This window comes from Eimeria necatrix, genomic scaffold, assembly GCF_000499385.1.
Source record: "Eimeria necatrix Houghton genomic scaffold, Enh_scaff10, whole genome shotgun sequence".
Lineage (NCBI taxonomy): Eukaryota > Apicomplexa > Conoidasida > Eucoccidiorida > Eimeriidae > Eimeria > Eimeria necatrix.
The window spans coordinates 78,660-99,033 of record NW_013651812.1 but is presented as its reverse complement, the minus strand read 5'-3'; the positions used below and the strand labels follow the sequence as shown (position 1 = coordinate 99,033).

The 20,374-nt window shown below is 47.9% G+C and overlaps 6 protein-coding genes across 6 annotated transcripts; 5 read left to right on the top strand and 1 right to left on the bottom strand.

Annotated features, from left to right (window-relative positions):
- Window positions 1-1,985: 1,985 nt before the first annotated feature.
- ENH_00003390 (NEK kinase, putative) lies at window positions 1,986-4,386 on the top strand (the record flags this gene model as incomplete). The annotated part of the gene is made up of 6 exons (XM_013578046.1): window positions 1,986-2,054; window positions 2,283-2,411; window positions 2,685-2,789; window positions 3,170-3,734; window positions 3,927-4,128; window positions 4,326-4,386. The coding sequence occupies 6 exons, from the start codon at window positions 1,986-1,988 to the stop codon at window positions 4,384-4,386; spliced, it is 1,131 nt and encodes a 376-aa protein (XP_013433500.1).
- A 1,933-nt stretch (window positions 4,387-6,319) lies between these two features.
- Window positions 6,320-8,934, bottom strand: ENH_00003380 (splicing factor, putative; the record flags this gene model as incomplete). Its single annotated transcript, XM_013578045.1, has 7 exons — window positions 6,320-6,731; window positions 6,908-6,942; window positions 7,119-7,235; window positions 7,981-8,092; window positions 8,382-8,513; window positions 8,638-8,720; window positions 8,842-8,934. The coding sequence occupies 7 exons, from the start codon at window positions 8,932-8,934 to the stop codon at window positions 6,320-6,322; spliced, it is 984 nt and encodes a 327-aa protein (XP_013433499.1).
- Window positions 8,935-12,707: 3,773 nt separating this feature from the next.
- On the top strand, window positions 12,708-13,400 carry ENH_00003370 (hypothetical protein, conserved; the record flags this gene model as incomplete). The annotated part of the gene is made up of 1 exon (XM_013578044.1): window positions 12,708-13,400. One exon carries the CDS (start codon window positions 12,708-12,710, stop codon window positions 13,398-13,400), a length of 693 nt encoding a protein of 230 aa, XP_013433498.1.
- A 366-nt stretch (window positions 13,401-13,766) lies between these two features.
- Window positions 13,767-15,834, top strand: ENH_00003360 (hypothetical protein, conserved; the record flags this gene model as incomplete). The annotated part of the gene is made up of 7 exons (XM_013578043.1): window positions 13,767-13,859; window positions 13,989-14,092; window positions 14,176-14,261; window positions 14,867-14,975; window positions 15,148-15,217; window positions 15,348-15,437; window positions 15,778-15,834. The coding sequence occupies 7 exons, from the start codon at window positions 13,767-13,769 to the stop codon at window positions 15,832-15,834; spliced, it is 609 nt and encodes a 202-aa protein (XP_013433497.1).
- Window positions 15,835-16,008: 174 nt separating this feature from the next.
- Window positions 16,009-17,455, top strand: ENH_00003350 (hypothetical protein; the record flags this gene model as incomplete). The annotated part of the gene is made up of 4 exons (XM_013578042.1): window positions 16,009-16,119; window positions 16,487-16,530; window positions 16,662-16,772; window positions 17,266-17,455. The coding sequence occupies 4 exons, from the start codon at window positions 16,009-16,011 to the stop codon at window positions 17,453-17,455; spliced, it is 456 nt and encodes a 151-aa protein (XP_013433496.1).
- Window positions 17,456-17,669: 214 nt separating this feature from the next.
- On the top strand, window positions 17,670-18,077 carry ENH_00003340 (hypothetical protein, conserved; the record flags this gene model as incomplete). The annotated part of the gene is made up of 2 exons (XM_013578041.1): window positions 17,670-17,833; window positions 17,990-18,077. 2 exons carry the CDS (start codon window positions 17,670-17,672, stop codon window positions 18,075-18,077), a joined length of 252 nt encoding a protein of 83 aa, XP_013433495.1.
- Window positions 18,078-20,374: the final 2,297 nt, after the last annotated feature.

The window sequence follows — 20,374 nt, the reverse complement described above, 5'->3', positions numbered from 1 at the left end:
TGTTCCGATAGCGAGACGCCCGGGTTGTAATGGCGCCGCCAATGCAGATTGTCACAGGTTCTGGGATCCTTTCATGTATTGGTGCCAAGCAGAATTTTCTTGCTCCATCTTTCACCTAATTTATCCGCAGCAATCGTCCCTCCTAAGCTTATTAAATACATGTGAAATTCGACACCACTTTGAGCGCGTCTTGAGCCGCTTTTTGAAGCTATATTCCAGAAAGGTAATTCTGAAGTATGAGTTCGTGCGAGGTACTCATTTCACCGGATACTGTAGATGGGTAAGCAGTGGCTTCCGCTTTTAAAGCATCCTGCTAGCCAGCCAAACTTTGTGCAGGCACACGTGCATCACTACACGCAATTTGTCGAAGAGGAAGTATTTGGCAGCGCAGCTGAGTCGCTTAAGTGTCTTATTGAGGACTACTCATATATAAACTCGCACCTTCTACCGCCACCCGCATTTACGTTGTCAAACAAAGACCCTAGACTCATGAGAAATTCAGGAGGCTGCTCTCATCGCAATGCCTGGCCTCCGGTTGCAGCTTCACAGCCGCTTCCGCACTGATGAATGCTACAAAAACTGCCGCAAAACACCCTCATTTTCCACTCCTGATTGCCGAGATGGGCTCAGCCACGGTATGCCGTGGCAACCAGTACAACTTTGAGGTGTCATTAACTTTTGACTTAAACGTCTGGGATATTCAAAACTATGTCAGAGAGCTAGAGCGCCAAGTGCATCAACTACGTGCAATATGCGCCCGGCGCAGCTACATCTGTAGATCCAACCACAACATCCAGGATTTTTATTGGTCTCCATAGTTATCACGATCACAATGAAGAGGCAAGCCACGCCAACTTCCTCGTCCATACTGCTAGATTTGAAACATGTGCCTTGCGCAGTTAGCAACGTGCTGTTTCTCATTGGCACCACAATTCCGTTTGCTCTTTAAAACTATACAGCACAGCTAAGTTGCAGCTCTGTCTATCTTCATAGCAGTTGCCGCTGTTCCTAAAGTGGGCTTCGTACTGCAAACTGATATGAGAGTCGCTTGCCATAGTAGAGAACCCCGAAAACAACTCACACGCATTCAGTCATCAAAGCAACATACATTTACAGGCGTAGTCAACTCATACCGAGAACGGCGGCTTCTCTGTTCCGTTCTTTTCCATTTCAATGGACTGAAGTTGAATAGGTGTGTACACCACTGGTTTGGACGAACCGAGCGAAGTACCTAAGTATGCAAGATACGCAAAACACGTATTGTGCCATTTCTTTGCTTGGAATACCTTTTCAAGCTAAAATTTCGGAGAGAAGGCCAGCAGCGTCTCCACCACAAAGCGGTTGGTACAGATGTCTCTTTGGTCGCTATTTCCAGTGACTTCACTTTCTGGGTCATCACGCAGGTCAGCAGCTCCTGCAAATGCCTTCATCATGATTTTCATCTTTGTTTATGCTCCAGTGTGTGCCTCGCAATAACTAAACTAGCCGCATACCTTACTTGCTCCAGGGACCGCAAAAACACAGGCTTGCAGGCAGCGGGCAACTTTTCAGCCGGAGAGAGAAATAGCTTTTGCAATTGAGACAACAAGCATTAAAACCTTGTTTTTGGTTTTGTGGAGCCAGCTCGTCAATCACGAAAGCTTCTGTGGCACTAGTGTTAGCGCTTCCACACACGCCCTCCTCCAGTACGGTTGCGGAGCAAACTTACTGGCACATCCCACAGCGAAGCGCGGAAATGCCGTTCCGTTACTAACATTTATACAGGTTTCCATACTGGTCCTCGTAGTAAACTCTTTTAAAAGGCTGTATTCAGGCGAGGGCAGCCACTGGCATGCACAAGCTGCTGGCTTGGAACCTGCTCAGCTGCCTCACTACGGAGCTGCGGCTCGAGCAAATTGCCCTAATTTGTTGGGTTTTACACGTACCACCTCATGTACCAGATACATATATCGGAAAAAGCAAAAGGGAGGGGGTAGTCTCTCGTTATGGCAGAAGGAGCTTGCATGCAACAGCCAGCTCCTGCCTCAAATATGGCCTTTCAGATGAATCTGTTAGTGAGAGCACTCTAAAATTCAGTCTGAATACGTTTTGCAGTGTGTAAGTTCTGCCTGAACGATGTTTTGCTGCTACAACCCTGGCAGTGCCAGTGAACTCGCTGCGAAGGGAGCATAGTTTGACCTGCTATACCAGAATCTCTCACGCTCTGCTTCCATTAAGCGCACCAGACGTTAGTGTTCGCAATTAAGGACGTTAATCGTTTTCTTTGGGTGCCACGCATGCAGTCTGCTGATTCGACTGTATCACCGCTCCCACCTCTCGTCTTTATGATTGTCATGAGCATTACGGGCCGCAACATGCTCGCCCACGTGGCGAATCTGCATGCAATGAAGCAGCATTACTTTTGTCTTCAGGTTTGTATGATGCAAAAAGCTCAGAGCAGATGCCAGTTGGCAAGGCAAAAAGAGACTCTTGGTCGCTTTCGGGGGAGATAATGCTGCACCACGCATGCAGCAGCACTACTAACGCCGTAACCGGGCGTAACGATAAATAAGAGTTTTACCCGAAGCTTCTGGCAAATTTAGTTTCAATTTACTGTGCTGAGTTTCTGCACTGGGCCAAATGGTAATTGTTTGGTCCAATCAAATCTGCACCAAGATAGATGTGCTAAACTTTCTCTGCTGGAGCACGAAAAAGAAGTTGCATCATCAGTCAGAAAGCTGCAAGTGAACCAAAACAAGGCGTCTCCTGTAGACTCCAGCATATGTTCTGAGGACTCCAACGATGCAGAAGTACGAACTGGTTAAGAAAATAGGGGCCGGCTCTCAGGGAGACTGTCATCTCGCGCAGGACACCACAACCTGTAGGCTTCTAGGTCATTTCACACCTCAGCATTAATGCAGGTTTATGACATTCCAGGCCAGCTCTGGTTTGTGCGGCATCATCCAGTAGATGTGCTAATTTTACAGTTGACTCAATCCGCCCATGATATGCAGATCACAGCCCATGCAAAATGCAGTTTTAATAGCTTGAAAAACACAGTCACAACAGTGTCTCTTTCAAGGAACCAATTGTTCACGTGTTATTTTGCAATGCCAAGGCGCTTCTTTCTCTCCGCTCAGGCAAATTTTATGTTATCAAAGAGGTCAATCTTGGGCCTTTGACTTCTCAGGAAAGGCAAGATGCGTGGAATGAAACAAGCATTTTGCAAGACTTACAACCCCACCCTAACATTATACAGTTTGTCGAAGCTCATCTGGACCCAGAAGAGGAGAAGCTGTCAATCGTCATGGAGTACGCAGATTCAGGCGACCTTGCGTCCCAGGTTCTTCGCAGAAAGGAGTTGCTTGCTAAGCAGGAGGCGCGCATGCGGACTCCTCCTGCACTCCCTAAGGCGCAAGGCAAGAACTCCAACAGCCCATTCTTCCAAGAGCATGATATCATGCTCATATTTGTTCAGTGCGTGTTCGGGCTACACCATCTACACACAAGCCAGATAATGCATAGGGACATAAAAACTCACAACATACTGTTATTCAGTAACGGACTTGTGAAGCTGGGGGACTTCGGGGTAGCCAAAAGCTTTAGCCATACGAAAATCCGCAGCTCGTTTGTGGGGTCGCCCCTATACATGGCACCCGAATTGCATTCCTCCAACGGATACACATACAAGGCAGATATATGGTCCCTTGGATGTGTCTTGTACGAGCTCTGCTGCCTAAGGCATCCGTACAATGGTAAGGAATGTCTGCTGAGGCTGGGATAGCTTAGCTACTGGTACAGCTAAAATTTGAATATGCAAAGAGGACAATCTTGGCCACTACTGGACTAAAAAGCCACTTGAGCACTCCTGAAGAGGAACTACACATGACAATTTCCCTGGCGAATCACTCAAACCGGTGTTTGGCGGCTGTGCGTGCAACGTTCAGCGAATAATGTCATCGAGCTTGCCATAAAAGTGACAAATGCTCCCCCACCGACCCGCTTAGATGTTCCGCCGCAGGCGTACGCTGCGGAGATTTTGCACCTTATTAGTCGTATGCTTCAAAAAGACCCAGCTTTACGGCCCAGCACTGTCGAGATAATACGCATGCCCTTTTTCTACAAGTATACGGAGATACTTGCGAGCAGGTTAGATTCTCAATGTGGGAAAAAGGTACTCTCTACTCCTCAGTGGCAAGTAAACACTCCTCCTCCTAGCTTCAGACTCCTTTGAAGTACCATGCGTTCGCATGCCGTCTCTCGAGGTATGAAGTTCTGCACTACCTCAAGAATATCCAAGAACAATTCAAAGAGATCCTGCAAGACCTCCCAACTCCCTCTCTCAGCTTAGAAGTAGATAATCTGCGCGGCAAAGTGAGGCAGAGCCAATTCCCCAACGCGCCTTAGCACCACATTTTGATAAGGTGAAAAATTACGTTCAAACCGGTACCTTGAAAACGTATGCATGGTGCAGAGAGCCTTGGCGAAGGCGTTTTAGTTTAGTGCTGTTAGCATGACCAGTTTTGCTGTCGGTTTCCTCAAAGCTCTGAATATTTGGTAGATCACCGGGCTGCTTCATTTGTTACCAGCATATCCGCTCTGGCCAAAATTGCTACTGTGCAGAAAAGCGAAAACCTGTTTTTGGCTCATACACGCATGCTCGCAGTGCACGACGTTTAAGCTTGGTCTCGTCACAGAAGAGGAGTTGTTTGGCAGTACTGACGAAACTCCACAAGGCGCTTCACGCGGCAAGGCGCTGGGTGAGAGAGCTTATCAAACCTAGACAGAAGCGCTCGGCATATGCAACGGCTAGTAATATCCAAACGGCTCTTTTGCGTCCTGCAGATCTGGATGAACCCTTGTTGCGGAACTTTGGGCCTCGCCCAGTATTGCCATGGCAGAGAATAGTGGCAGCTGAAGCATCAAATGAGGAGCCGCAAAGCATTAAAAACAGTTTGACTTTAGAAGGCACACTCAATCAAACGGAGTCAAAACATAAACAGAATGCTCCCACTGACAATCAGGAACTAGATGTCCTGCTAGACGCTTTGCTGCCTCAAAGCAGCCTAGTTGGTGAAGAGCATACAAAAACACAAGAAGAAACGCTTATTGGCATCGGAATGCGCACCAGCAACAACGCGGGCCTCCTCAATGAGGATAACAATGGTGTTGGGTCAATGACAAATGCCACGTGTACAGCGAAGAGTCTTCCCCACGAGGCATTAAACGCCGCAAGGTGCCTTGCTCCTGGAGAAGATCAACAATCCCCTGTATCGGCCGAAGGGTGCTTCAGCAAAATTGCAGCGCCAACTGCTACAAGAGCTGTCCCATGCTGCTTGGCACCTAAAGGAACAGGCAGTCCCACGGCGCAGCGCCAACACGCAAAAGCTGCTGCTGGTCAGGTCCCCTCAGATAAAAAGTATGCCTTGTCAAAGCGACAAAGATTGATAAAACTTATTTGTTTAAGGGTAGCTCGGCATTCCAATAGTGAGGCGAACCGCAAGTATTGTTTGCCAACAGAGAACACGTCGGCTGTCGACCATCAACCCGGTGTGTACGTAGATGGAAACGAGCTCTCGTCAGAATCTCGTTCAAAACGTCAGAAATCCTTCACAGTGCGTTGTTGCTCGCGGTCTAGGGCATGATTTTCCCTAGCAGCGTTCTTCATCCTCAGCACAATTACTCTGCGCTGCGCTTCGTCTTAAACTACGTTTATTTTTCAAAGCCACATAACCATGTTGATTCCATTCGTATATCCGAGGGGATACCAGATGCCTCTTTAACAAGCCGTTCTACGTGGGGCTTAAAAGCACAGCTTAACTGGACTTCCCGTAAGAGCGTAGTTAGATTAGGAATTCGAAGTGGTTGGTTTTGTACGGATGGTTGATCATAACCTGAGTGGGTTGTCTGAACGGTGCATGCCCATCCGTGCACAGATACATTACCCAACCTGTGAATTGACTCCATGTGAAGGGTGAATTACTAGGAAACTGGCAACGGTACTGATCAAATTGCACGTTTCTTGTTCCTTGATGCCACGCCAAACTTTTGGTGCCTTTTTTCCAAAGGCACCCTGGAGCAAGCCGTGGCTGATTCTACTGAACATGTGGCATACGCTCAACGCACATTGGCCAACGCCTCAGAAGCGGTGACGTCGCTTCCGCACAGCTTATACCAAAGGCTGGGTGCTGGCCATGTCATGAAACAATAGAACTCATATTAGAGGCTCAGTAGCAAGTTCAGAAAATTGCACCAGTTGAAACCCTAGTTCAGGCAATTCGAAATACATGCAAAGGCGACAAGCAGTCGTCCTCTCGGAATCCGTAGACTTCTAGGAGAATCAATCCCTGATGGATGCCTCAGAATGATTTTGGTCCGTAGGCTGTAGCGGTAGGGTGCCAGAGCAGGACCTTGACCGGCCACGGGGTTCAGTTGGCCTTTTCTGCTCACTGGTGTGAGAGGCTGCATGCTCACGTGACTCAGAATGACGTTGGGCACGCGGCGATCCCGACCGTGAGCGCGAATTTGGACGCGTATGCGACTCATGAATGTCCCCCGAGTCAGCTGTGCCTCCTTTATCACTACGCACCGACAGACACTGTTCCGCGTCAGAGTGTGCATTCGACTGACACGCTGCTGGAGATCTGGAACGACTCCTTCGGCGTCTGGACGATGATTCATGCTCAGCATACGACGACACGTGTCTCGGGGACCGCGATCGATTTCTTCTCACAGAGTTGCTGCGGCTTCGCCTGAACATATTGGGCGCTCATAACACTTGAAAAGAAATACTAGAAACGAAGTGGTTTGCGTTGAACAAAAAGGTTCGAGCTATGCGCTCTGTAGGGGAAAAGCAGAGTAATGTAGTGACAGTCTGATATGTCGAATGCGTCTGATATTTGTCGAATGCAACTCTGCACGTGCTTACCGGCCACCACGCTCGTATCCATCTTCCCCAGATCCCTGGAAAGCACACAGTCATATCCTCTCCATACAAAATGGTTGCCATTGTTACGGAATGAGTATTTGCCACGGCTAAACCTCCCTAGCAAAGCAGTAGAATGCATCGTATTTGCCACGGCTAAACCTCCCTAGCAAAGCAGTAGAATGCATCGGTCAAAGTGCCAGCAGTATCTTACGTAATCACGCTCGACGCGGATTTGCGCACGGTGGAAAATGTTGCAAAATTCGCTTCTGTCCAAACGCTTTATAGCGTACTCCATTTCTTCTCGAGTAGGATACTCCACAATACCTACCTGGGCAGCGCATAGAACACTGGCATGTGAACAAGCATGTTGCCTCATGTAGTGTATAGCACATCCAAGCAACAGTTCCAACGCCCAAATTGCCACAACCCAACAGCCAATATGCGATGCATAGAGAGAAGACACAATGCCCCAGCGCTGCAAAAACCACTTGATAAAACGATCTTCGTTGCCGCGAAAACGCCAACACATTGTCAGCCCAAACCCTCCTGAAGAACGAAAATCCAGAGCGAAATCTAGGGTTGGAGCTCCAAGGGCCCGAGTCGAGAGCTCTTGGGTCAGCATACGGACCCTTGCAACTCAAATCCCCACAGCCATTTGCGCCAAGCTTCCCAACAGCACGGTCAGTCCAGAACAACTCCAAATAAGTTACCCTGAACCCTACACCCCCACATACTGGATGCGGCTTCTCCCTGTTGTACGGAGTCGCTACTGAAGCACCTGCCAACTTCCATACTCAGTCGCTTAATACCAAGTCCCCAAATCACCATAAGCAGCTCCAACGAAAGTTACCTTCGTACTCAGCACGGTAAAGCACGTCAGAGCTCCAGAGCTCTTACAGCACGGTGAAGCACATCAGAGCTTTAGAGCTCTTATGACACGTGCCAGGCAACGCAGCGCCTAATGAGATATACCGAGCGACCTTGCTTGCAATAAATGATTTTGGCGTGCACGGCAAGAAAATTACTCCAGTCTCACCCTGCTACGCACGGCAATGTAGTTACTCCAGCCTCACCCTATTTTCAACGCTTGCAAAACCAACATCTCCAGCCTTGCGCATATGGTCTTTGAGGTCCTGCCAGCTGGCGGTCGGCGGGAGGCCAAGTACACGAACACGGAATGCCGAACTGTAGAGCAAGAGCAACACGTCTAAAAGAATTCTGAAATTTCTCACTGCACGTTCTGTCTGTCACCACTTCCTTTAAAAATCACAGCACTACTCAGCTCTTCCAGCGAATGTTCACTGCAGGAATAATACTGAGCTCGTTGCATAAACAGTGTGGACGGGGTTTTATCATGCCTCGTCATCGTCAGCGGTCCCTGATGAGAAATTTGTTCTGCCCTAAAGAATGCACAGATAGCTTATGCTGCAATTTGTCTTCAAATCAAGATTCCAAAGCTTCGGAAACGACGTACCGCCTTGGAGGTCCATAAGACCCGCCATCGCCACCTCCACGGCCACCGCGGCGCTCCCCTCCGCGTTCAACGCGTAGGCACATATCGCCATAGCGCATGCCATCCCTCCTCTCTATCGCATCCTCCACAGAGCTGATCAACACAGAAAAGCACCTGCAGCTCCAGATTCTCAGCAATGCGACGGCACCAGGTTAGTTCGCAACCTACATAGCCGGCAAACCGTACAGGCATGCTATCTTCGAGGGTTGACGCTCACTATTTGTCATCAAAAACGACGAAAGCGAAAGACGTATCGTGCTTCCGGCTTCTTTTTACCTCGATTTCGCGAATTCGCCCAAACTGCGCAATGATTTCGCATGATGTATGACACAAGTGGGAAGAAGTCAGCACTCACTGCGGCAAAATCCAAGTCATTCGGCCTCTCCACTCTAGCCAGAAAAAAAAGATACAAGCAGCTCACCTTGTAGAATAGGTCGTCGACTTCGCGTTCGGTGACGTCATAGGGTAAATTGCCTACGTAGAGGCGTTCACCCGACCAGTGTTGTCTGCTCATTGTACGGCAAGTGGACCTTAAAGAGAACGAGAAGCACTCAATTAGACACCTGACATGAAGAATAGGCACGTCACAACTCCTCTCTACACTCCCCTACGGTCCCTTAAAAGGGAACGCGGCCAAGTAGACACCAGCCCTGTGTGCACGGAGAGTGCTGCAGTTTGCCAATCACGAAGATGCTCGGGTATCTGTGGCTGATTTATGGATAATAACTCCTAAAAACAGCATACAGAGGGACGAGCTGTGGCGCACCTAACTTTAATGCAAGCAGCCTACAGCTCGCGGCGTATTCCGGCGAGAAGTTGACATAGACAAGCGGGTGGGTGATGCTTGCAAACAACGCGCTAACCACAAACCACGAGATGTGGGGTGTGGGCTTCTAGACAAATCAGATTTTAAGGTAAGAGAAAGACTTGGAATGTCCACTGAGAAGCGTACAACTCTGAGCTTCCCGGGGCCACTGCAGCCCCGTAGAGGATGGGTGGGCCACAAACCACGAGTGGATGCCTTACAACGTTTTATTTGAAGCTCCGTCACACCAGCATAATTCCTTCCTCGGATTGTTTTTTTTCCGCCAAGTGGGAGCCTGTCAATGCAACTGCAGACACATTCCCTGGTGTGCGCATGCCAATGAAGGCGCCGCAATAGGGTCACCAAAATGGAACAGCTCAATCCCCTGCAAAACTGTTGTAGAGTGGTTTCACTATTCAAGCAAATGCTATGTATTGATAAGAATAATCGAAAGCTTGCATGGAAAATTTTTTACAATGATCCTCGGAGGTCAGGTTGGCCACAGAAACTGCGTGCTCCACTGTGAAGCCGCCCACCGCAAACTGGAAAACTCGCTATATTTAGCGTATCACTCCGGAATGTGTGACGAAGATAAGTATCTGAAGATTTTCTGTACCCGTTTGCTGAAATTATTGCGTGATTTGTCCCTGGCGGAGCCCCCCGTCATGCAGAACGATGCCGTAGCCATAGCTCGTTCAGTGGGCAGAGCTGGACGAGGCCTGCCATGTCATCGCAGTCAAATATCCTAGATATTCGCCTGAACAACAAAGGCATATCCAGGCGCCTAAGAGCATACTTGGGTTTCACACCTTGCATTGCGCTACCGGTACATTATCACATAGCGTCTGTCATACTGCTAAACAGGCCGGGAGGAGTCAGTGACTACCCGAACATGAAAGCAGCAACAAGATGGCAAAACTAGCTTTTACAAGAGGGACACGATGTTGTTCTTGCTGTGAGGAAAATGCTACTGGTGATTTGACGGACTGATATGGTAGCAAGCAGCGTCACAGCCGAAAGCACCAGAGCCTACATGCCTAACAGGAGAGTGGGCGTCAGCTAATAAGCAAATTGTTCTCAAGAGTGCACCACTGTGAAATAATGAGGCTTTTATAGACATATGCAAGCAATGACTGTTTCGCTCCGCAAAGTCATTGCTACACTTGGGAGCGTTGTTGTCAGCACAGCAGCTTGTTCCCCATGAGTGTTGCCGTAACTTCCAGTGACAAAAGAACACTGCCTCGCAACTCTGAGATCCAGCCCAAACATGTTACTAAAGCACACACGTCGTATCCTAGCTAGTATGCAGTGTTCTTACACCTACGAATGCCTCATCTCCTGCATCTCGGTGCCAACTACTGACAGAAACGTTTTCTCGCTATCTGAAGTCAGGTGCTCCCACTTCAAGACGTGCAAAATTCCCACAACAATTTTTTGGTCTCTACAAGCTGTAAACCTGAAATACATTGAGGAAACCTGCGCATTCCTCGGGATTTGAGAGGACTTCTACGATTCCCAGAGGGCTATAACACTTTGGTAGAGTTATGTACAACGAAAAATTTTGCTGCATGGCACTTTTCAGCATGTGGCAGTTGCAAGAAGTGGCTTTAGGGTCCACGCTGGAGAAAAACGAGATAATATCAGTTGCGGCGTGCTTTGTCGCCCCAATGTGGGCTTCTTTTTCGGTTTCACATGTGGCATGCGCTTCGGTACTCATTGTATCGCCCAGATTAGCTCGATAATTGGCACTTTTCACCCTTGCCAGCACGATTCCAGTGAAAGTACGGCTCAGAGTTGTCCGAAGAGCTGGGGCGATCCCAGATATTCGTACCCCAATACTTCAAGTTCTGCGGTTGCCGGGAGCGGAGAGCTGCGAATTACAGAAGCTGCCCTCACCTGTGTGTGAGTGAGCAGTGCGATCACAGTACAATAGTTTGTCATAGTTTGACTACACTGATACATATAAAACTCATTTTCGCCCTTGGCCAATGGGCGGCGAAACGTCTTACAGCTTCGCACACAAACTCTGATTCCACTAATGCGAAGAATTGCTTCTACGGACACTGATTGGACAATTTCCTTGCCTTTGTCCCAAACCCTAAGCGTCGCATCCCTCCAAAACAGTACACGTTAGACAATTAGGGTGGAAAGAAAGGAAGCACGAGTAACTGAAATTTGTTTTGCGGTTGTGCCTCGGGCGAGAGAGCTGAAACAACTCCAAGACTAAGTACCTTTAAAGTTCACAGTGCTGGTGGCCTAAGCGTCGAGTCCCTCAAAAACAGTACACGCTTGACAATTAGGGTGAAAAGAAAGAGAGCACCAGTAACTGAAGCTTGTTTTGCGTTTGTGGCGCACCACATTCGCTTAGTGATGGCATTTAGCTGAAGCCACTCGGCGAAAACAATATTTATTACACATGTATATGGGCCGGTAAATTTGAGCGGTTCTTCACCATTAGTAACGACCCACTGTGATGTCGAGCTTTTGCCGCTGCTTCTGATTGATAGCCAAGAAGCGCCATTCAGAATGTCCAAAAATTCGAACAGCTTGCTTTGAACTAGGTAAAAGGAGGTTCAGTTGAAAATTTGAGGTGGAGCACTCTCTGTTTCACTGCTTCAGAGCGAATACTTCCTCTTTTGCACTCTCCTCAGGTATGTCTAAAAACAGAGGACCTCGTGCAGCCTTCAGTGTCACGTCTAGAAAAGATATTCATGAGCATTCCAAATAGTATAAATCAGTCATTATATAACGGAGAACTTGTGTTTGAGAGCTACTGTACTTTGAATTTCCTGTGAGCCCCTACTGCCAAAGGTGACCTCACAACCCGCATTATTTGCGTCTGAAAAACCACAGGCCAAGCCCACGCATTATTAAATTACGTTTAAAAGCATTTTCTTTAAGCTGAATAAACGTATGCAGTACGCTGATGTCTAAGGAGTTTCGACTTTTCGTCAAGGAAACAGGCACCTTCAGTAGCAGCTGTAGGTCTCGTCACACAAGTACTGAAGAAGAGGCGCGCTAAAGAACTAGGAATCAGTTGCGAAAAAACGTAGTGTAAGACTACATTTACAGTGTTTCCATGACTCTTCAGGGGATCCGGACAGACGCGTTTTGTGTCTGTCTGTGGTCTTGCTGTGGAATGTAGCCCTGGTTTGGGCTGCCCCCCTGTGCCGTTCCCCACAGCAGTAATGGCTCCAGCTACTAGTAATGCAAACTATGCCAGTTTTTTAAGCGAGTTATTAGGTAGCTTGATTGATAGAACTAATAGAGGGGAGCAGAGTACTTGAAACCTGCAGAAAACACAAGCATTCAAAGTCCCAGGCAAAGATAGCCTTGAGAGCAGAGGAATAAGTTTCTGTTTCATGGCGGCTCAGGTCTTTCTGGATCTTACCCAAGTCACGTTTCACCTACGTTAGGTTGGTAGCGGCGGACTCTTAGCGAACCACTGTCAGAAGTGATAACAGGAACGAAGTCTGTGGATTATGGAGCATATGGCAAACGACGCCTACTCCTCTGACAACAGAGGGACACAAATAACTCCAAATGAACGACAGCTTGAAGGAGATGCTTCTGAGCCAGGCGCTATAGAAGAAAGCAACGCTCCTGACACTGATAATCATGAAAACGAGACTGATATGCTTGTGCGTCGAATTTCGAGTCTTCCGCCCATGCCACAGTCGCACAACTCAGCAGCAGCTCCGGCCTCTGCACATGGAGGCCACCAACAAATGCAGCGGCAACAAGAGGAAGACAACGACTCAGGAGATGTAGAGCAGAGGCGTGCATTGGAGTTGCTCCGGTCTGTCGATGAAGATGGCGACAACGGAGGGCAAGTCATTGTGTGCTCGGCCCCTGGTGAAACCAAAGACCTCACGCCCCTTGCTACTAGCTCAGCAAATGCTTCAGGGGGTGATGGTGCTCAACAGTACTTAACCTACGGGGGCCCTGGTTCCATAGAAGAAACTTCAACGCAACCAGCACAAAGGGGTGCAGGCTCCTCAACAGGGGCGGTTGCAGACACGGCGCCAGCTGATGCAGTAGCAAACCTTCCTGCAGACGATTCTTATATAGCTCAGCTAACCATGAGAGCACTTGAACACGAGCGCGAAGACGTGCTGAAGGTGAAGAACACCGGGAGGGACAACAACAATCGCAGCTTTAGCACTCAAGCATAAATCGTAGCGCCTCAGATCAGCAGCTCATCTGCCCTTTGCCTCCATTTTATTGAGTCATATCCATGATTCCGGGGCTAGCAGCTGTTTTCACATATTTACCACCCCAGAGGCTCTTCAGTTTGCTCTACAGGAGTTGGAGGCCTACCCAGAGTTAGAGTTTCTGCGACGCGAATATGAAAAGCTTCACCAGGCACTCAAAACTTCTCAAAAAAATGAGCTAGAGCTTAAGGCCAAGTACGCTGCGCAAAGCCTTTCTGGAAGATGTTGGCTGTGGTATCGGGCCCAATCTGCTAGTTACTGCAGCTTCCTTGTGAAGAGCGCTGCGCTTTTCGTTTGTCTGGGCTATACATCCTCAGGTGCATGGAGATGAGCAGCGCTCTGGCGGCAAATGCGGCACAAGTTCATGCAGCACTCAAGGAATCCAGTAGCGAAGAGGAGACCATCAAGCGATTAAAGCGGGTCAGTGCAGTTCCAGAGCTGCACTGTGAGCGCCAGCATCCGTTGCGAACCCAAATTCACAAGCAGCGAAACTTACCATATGGGGAAAAAACACGAATCGCATTTTGGCTGCATTGCGTGACTCTGTAGGACTTAAGCGCTTCTTTGATAGAGGTAGCCAATGGGAAGGCTCGAGAGGCAGCGGAGACCAAAGCAGCAAATCAGCTCCGAGCTCAAATTGAAGAATTGTACAAGTGAGCTTCAGTCCAGGGCATGGCAGCTACACTGTGATGCCCAAATACGTTTTGAGGTAATACTGGATGCGTGAGGGGTTCAGGAGGATTGACGAGGAAGAACGGCATTCTTTGCAACAAAATGCCCGCCTGAATGAATTACTACAAGAACGAGACAAATTGCAATCAAGTGCGGAAATGCTGTAAATATCAGTTTTTTTGCGGCATGGCAAGGAAGATGTCACCTGAGGTCCACAGTTTTCAGGTAGAATATGTAGAGCTTTTCGCTGATGAATACAGTCTAACACGTTGTTGAACCTTTCACTGGCGCTTCCGCATTTCTTCAGTGACTGACAGGCTCACGTCCACCAGCGAGTCTCTAACAAGAGACAACTTTGAAGCTATGAAGACTATTAAAGACCTAGAATCCAAGTTATCTAAAGGCAAGTCCTACAGTAACAGCAGATTAATGAGACTATGGCAACAAACGTTTCAGCAGCTATTAACATTTTATAACATATATACGCCCCTGCTGCGTGATTAAAAGCTGCCTTACGTGGGAGGGCCAATTGTGAGTTGGTGCTTCCACCGACAGCATAGAAAGACATCCGTTTTTTCCTTTTATTGCTGGTTCATGCAATGGGACATTCACCTATTTTTGTCAGAATATTTATTGTTCAGCGGTGGACAAATCACTATTCTTTTATAGTTGTTGCTAGACGTTCTGCTATGTCGGCGTGATAGTGCTGCTTTGGACTCCACAAAGCATTCTCGGTTGATAATGAATCTCCTCAGGTCTTCAAGACCTTTACACTACGCAGGAACAATTGCAGGACCGGCGTGCTGCAGCTGAAGAGGAGGCAAAAAAGCGAGAACGCCTAGAAAGGCAGCTCAAACAGAACAAGTCAAATTACACAAAAGTAGCGCGGAAACGAGAAGTAGCTGCAGCACATCATGCACGTGTCCACTCAAGTCTAAGAATCTAAAGTGGTCACAAGAGCGAGCCAGCGTGATTATGCTAACGCATGACTCGGCAAACAAACTCGTCCTACTCGCTTGTGGTCAGTCAATTGCAGAGCGCACTTTGAGCAACAACAGCAAGAAATTGCAAAGAAACAAGCAGAGCTGGCACAGTCAGAGGAGCAAGTAAGACCATTCTCAAAATCAAGAATGGCATTACCGCCGCACCACACACGAATTGATCAAGGAAAAACTATCACGAATGCGTTTGATGGCTTCTAAACTCCTCTTACATGCGAGGCTTTTGTTCATTTAGATCACTGCCCTGCAACAGCAGCTGTCCGTGACTCAGCAGCAAGTTCAGCAAGAGGTGCAAGAATCACAGGAAATTCAGAGGCGCATTGCCGTAAGTATATGTTGCCTGCGCATATCCTCCAGAAGCGTTTAAATATCCTTGCATTGACGCAATTTTGAAAATCATCACGTGCTTCCGTGGGTGTGCAGCAAACAGAGCTTCGTCTAAATGACCAGATCTACAAGAATAGCCGTCTCAAGGCAGCAAACGAGTGCGAATTATTCGGATGGCATTTGTATTCTGGTTTTCTCTCCTTGGAGCTCGCTTGTGTAACTCTGCAAGGGCAGCTGATAGTGTTAAGCATCATATTTGCCCTCCTGCGGAATTGCCCACAAGTATGATGTACTGCGTCACCTGAACTCTTGTTGCCTACCTGTTTGTGGGGCTTCAGGGAAAGAGAAGCGGAGCTGAGGGCAAAGCAGGAAGAGCTCGAGCGCATGAGATCTGAAAAGGCGAGCAGCAACTCAAAATCGACTCTGAACTGAAGTGTTGGACTCAGAAACTTCGGCTCATGGGGCTTTTGCACAGTTGAATCGCTGCTTTGCTTGCTTTTACATGCCGGCATTTTTATATCACACCATAAACACACGAAAATAGCTCCCTGCAATTTAGAAATTCCTGGATGCAGGATCGAGTGATCAAGCTTCACGAACTTCTGAAGAAGAAGATGCAGGTCCTTGAGGCGGACAAACGCACTTTAGATGAGCAAGCGACCGGTAACTCTTGTCGATCGGTCCCTCTCCTGTTTAGTTTTGCCACTTCCGCCCGCTACGTGCAACAAGCCGGCGCTTCGTGTCATAGATTCACCATAAAGACAATTAAACAGAGCAGCTTTTCCGTGGCAGTGTGTTGAAATTTCACAGCGCTGAGGCTAGAAACATCCGCTTCAGAAAAGGAAATGGACACACTAAAGCAGCAGGTACCATGAACAAAAGCTTCCTCTTGCGTAATGGTGGCATAGCAAAGCAAAGAATAGGCAGCATATGTGTCCATCTGCCACCATCTGCCCGGCTTGTCGTCACTCCACTTCTTATTCGCTAGAGTTAACTTGCTTCCTGATGTTTTGACCAAAATTCCCCTTTTTGTTGAATGGAACGCAGGCAGAGAATGACAAGCGCCAAATCGAATCCCTGTTGCGCGAGAGGTGACCTGCTGTCGAATTATAATTGTGCTATGCTGTAGCGATGCCGCTTGTGGATGAGAGCAATCCTTCACAACAACGCCAGGTCCGCCACTACGCGTTACCTGTTGTTGATAATTATGTCTTGCGCAAAGGGATTTGTTGTCTAAGAACCTTCTTAATGCGGACGCGACTGTGAAGAAGCATGCAGACCTGGCCAAGCAGCAACTGACTCACTGCGAGCACCTTGAGAAAGAAGTTGAGGGGTACGTTCACCTTTGTTAAAGATTGTTTCTTTTTGCAAATAACCGCCTTTCAGCGCAGGTGGTCACCGCTGAGTGGCCAGCATTCGTGAAGTTTACCCTGCAGATTGCCGTGTTCTAATATCATTAGAACATATTTCTTGTTCAATAGGTTTCGGCGGGAATGCCAGCAATTACAGCAAAAAGTAGAAACACTTGAAGCGGAAAGGGATCGCTACGGACACACTCTCAACAGGAGCAATCAAAAGTCGGGCCCCACCAGAATTTATGCCACAATTATCTGTTGCGGAGTTTGCGAGGAAGTGTTCGATAAGTGTTCGCCTTAAACCTTAATGGTGACAAATTTGAATTCGAAGTCCCCGATTGTACTTTTACTGGCGGAGGTGCTAAGCACACTACTGTGTTTTGGACCGACTCTGCTCACAGCACACCAAAGCTGTCCCAGACAAATTAACATATTTTTATCCCTCGAGGCTACCCTGCTGCTTGAATTCAGATACTTAGAAAGTCTAGAGCAGCTCAAAAACGAGGAACTGCGAGTGGCTGAGCTGCAGCGATCCATTGGAGAACAACATGCAAAACTTGCTGCGCAGAAGACATTGTATGAGGCTGTGCGTTCCGATAGAAACCTTTTCTCCAGAAATCTTATAGCCAGTCTCGACGAAATGACAGAGCTAAAACAGTAAGCGACGCATACCTAAGATGAATGTGCGTGTTTTGTTTTCTGTCCCATTCACGTCGGTGGAGGCAAACAATGCCTAATATAGGTTTCATGAGCACCTTGCCCGAGGGCACGCTTTTAGGGGTGTGCATTACAAGTGGTGTTAACCGACATGTATCTGGAACAATTATGCCCGTTTGGTCGTGTTTCTGATGCCTTGCTGCAGTAAGTTTAAGCTCATGTTTCAGCAAGTGGGCCAACTAAAGGAAGAAATAAAGGGAAAAGATGCAGGGTTGCTGAAGCAGCATTTCGAACATAGAAGAATAACATCAGAAAATGAAAAGCTGAAGGATGACCTGGGCAAGGCTGAGAAGAAACTTGGCTCTCTTGAGCAGATCATTGCGTCACAAAAGCAAGTTCAGTGAAAAATGAACCGCACAGCTGACCACTGGCGAGCCACTCATTATCGAACCTAGAGTATAAAAGCTAAAGTGCTTGTTTCGTTGTGTCTAAACTAGAATCGAATCACTAGCAGGGCACTGAGCACTGGTGTGTGCAGACGTGAAATTAAGAAGCTTGAAGAGACAATGCAAGAGGCCACGGCTGAGAAGGCCAACCAGGCAAAGGAGTTCTCAGCGGTATGGTAAATTATCCAGGGAAAGAAGAAGCTCTCTTGCGTGTTATTGCCTCCCCTCCACCAGCCGTTTTAGGCGGTTCTTCACTGTTCTACTGTGCAAGATGGCTTTCGCAGATATTGGCGGAAAGGGATATGCTGGGAAATCAACTGCTTAAGAGAAATCAAGAGTTGGCTCTTCTATACGAAAAGGTGAAAATCCAAGAATCCACGCTGGCAAAAGGTGAAGCTCAGTACAAGGTATGTTGTGCCGCTCACTAGTCTAAAAGGTGAGAAGGCTGGCTTCCACAACAAATGGCTGGACTTAGATGACGACATTTTTCCTTACTGTATTTTTTGCGAGGCTGCTCACTCTATTCTAATAAAAGTTCTATTCGCCAGATCTGGCATTCAGTTCCAGTACCCGAGATTTTGGTGTTTTCATTCAGGAGAGGCTCAAAGAGATAAAAGACTGGAGCCGACAGTGTTTGGCGTTCAGACGGGAACTTCGCAACCTTGAAGGAGGCGTAGCTGAAATGGAAGCACTCAAGCGAGAAATCTTACAGCTGCAGAAGGAATTACTGCAAGGCAAGTGCTGACCACCTGAAGGCGTGCACGTTCAGCTGTGCGTGTGTAAACATATCCTAGATGTCGCCATGCGCTTCGCTCTACTGCCGAATAAATTCGCCAAGCGCAATAAACCAAACTACACAGTAGAAACACACAGTGCAGCATCTTTCTTTGGCTTGTACTGAGACTGTTTTGCGCAGAGAGGACAAAGGTCAGAGCTTTAACTGAAGCACTGGCAACGCCCATGAATGTACACAGGTGGAGACGGCTTGAAGGGACTGACCCAGCCAAGATGGAACTGGTAAAGAAGATTCAGTCTTTGCAGAAACGACTGATCGCCAAGACTGAGGAGGTATGTGTACAGACAATTTCAAGCAAGGGCACAGAACTGTAGCTTGGTCTTGGCGTAGTTTGATATCCAGTGCTTTTAACGCAAAACTGTACGCGGGCTCAGGTTATTGAAAGAGATCTGCAGATACAAGAGAGGGAAAAGCTCTTCGTGCAACTCAAGGTATACTTAGAACTGCCAAACGACTGCACTACAGGACTAGAGCAAAAGCCATCAAGCGATTTCGTGTGGATCTCTTAGTTCAGGGGCCATGTGCTGTGCTGCTTTCTACTTTGAATCAGACGGCGCTCCACAAGCAACCTGGAGCTGAGGTTTTCGCTCAAATGCAAACTCTACAAGTGGTACGAATCTTCAAGTAGCTGCCTTTAGATATAGCAATTCATACTTTCATCGTCATTTGTCCGCGTTGCTGTGGCTGGCCCCCAGGATGTTCGCACCAAAACCAAACAGCTCCGCGCCGCCGTTTCAGAGTTGCAAGTTCTTCATAAGGAGGCAAGAAAATTACTTACTTTTCGACCAGGATGTCACAGACACCTCTTACATGTCTAAGGGACGAATTAGTCTCACAGCTGGGATAGCCATAGCCATACAAAATGCAAACGAACAACTAACTATCGACGCCTGCAAGAACACTTCAACGCGTGTGCATGCGAAAAACAACAGCCGGCTTGCACCCCCTGCCCTATTCGTTCTTGCTGCCATTTTAGGTCACAACCAAGAGAGACGAAATAGAAAGACTTCACAAGGAGCTGGAGGTTTGTCTTTACTATATCTACTCCCTGTGTAGCAATGAGCAGCAGTGACAAGAGTTATCAAACTCGGCAGAGGCTAGCATTTAAGTGAGTAACTTGTTCCTTGTTGGATTTTTAGGCAGTTAAAAGCCGCTATATTGATGGAAAACGGATTGAAGCAAGCGAACAGCAGAAGGGGCAGCAGCTTCAGGAACAACCGGTTAGCGCTATGCCAAAATTGATAGTCAAGCAATCAGAAGCCTCAGCTTTATCGATGCAATGAAGCAGCAGACTCTGTTCACGGCCAGCGTGGCCTGGTCGCAAACAGAGTCTGCGGACGAATAGACATTTATCCATGCAGATGCAAGACGTTGTCAGCACAGATCTAGATTTATGAGCCTCCGCTGGTACCAGATTGGCATCCCTCTCCGCTGTGTCAAATGCAGGCAGACGAAGCCTCTCGGACTGATACATTCTTTTCCTCCAGCACTTTTGAGTACCTCACAGGGGGCGCCTCTAGCATTCAGAGCTGAAGGGGATGCTAGGAAATCCGTACCCCTTTTAATCTAGGTGACGAAACGGCAGTCTTCTAGTGCAGCAATTTTTCCTCTTTGTCGGGACAAAATAGTGCAGACTTTTATGCGCATTTATAATCTGAATAAATCCAGCCTCCAGTGTGTG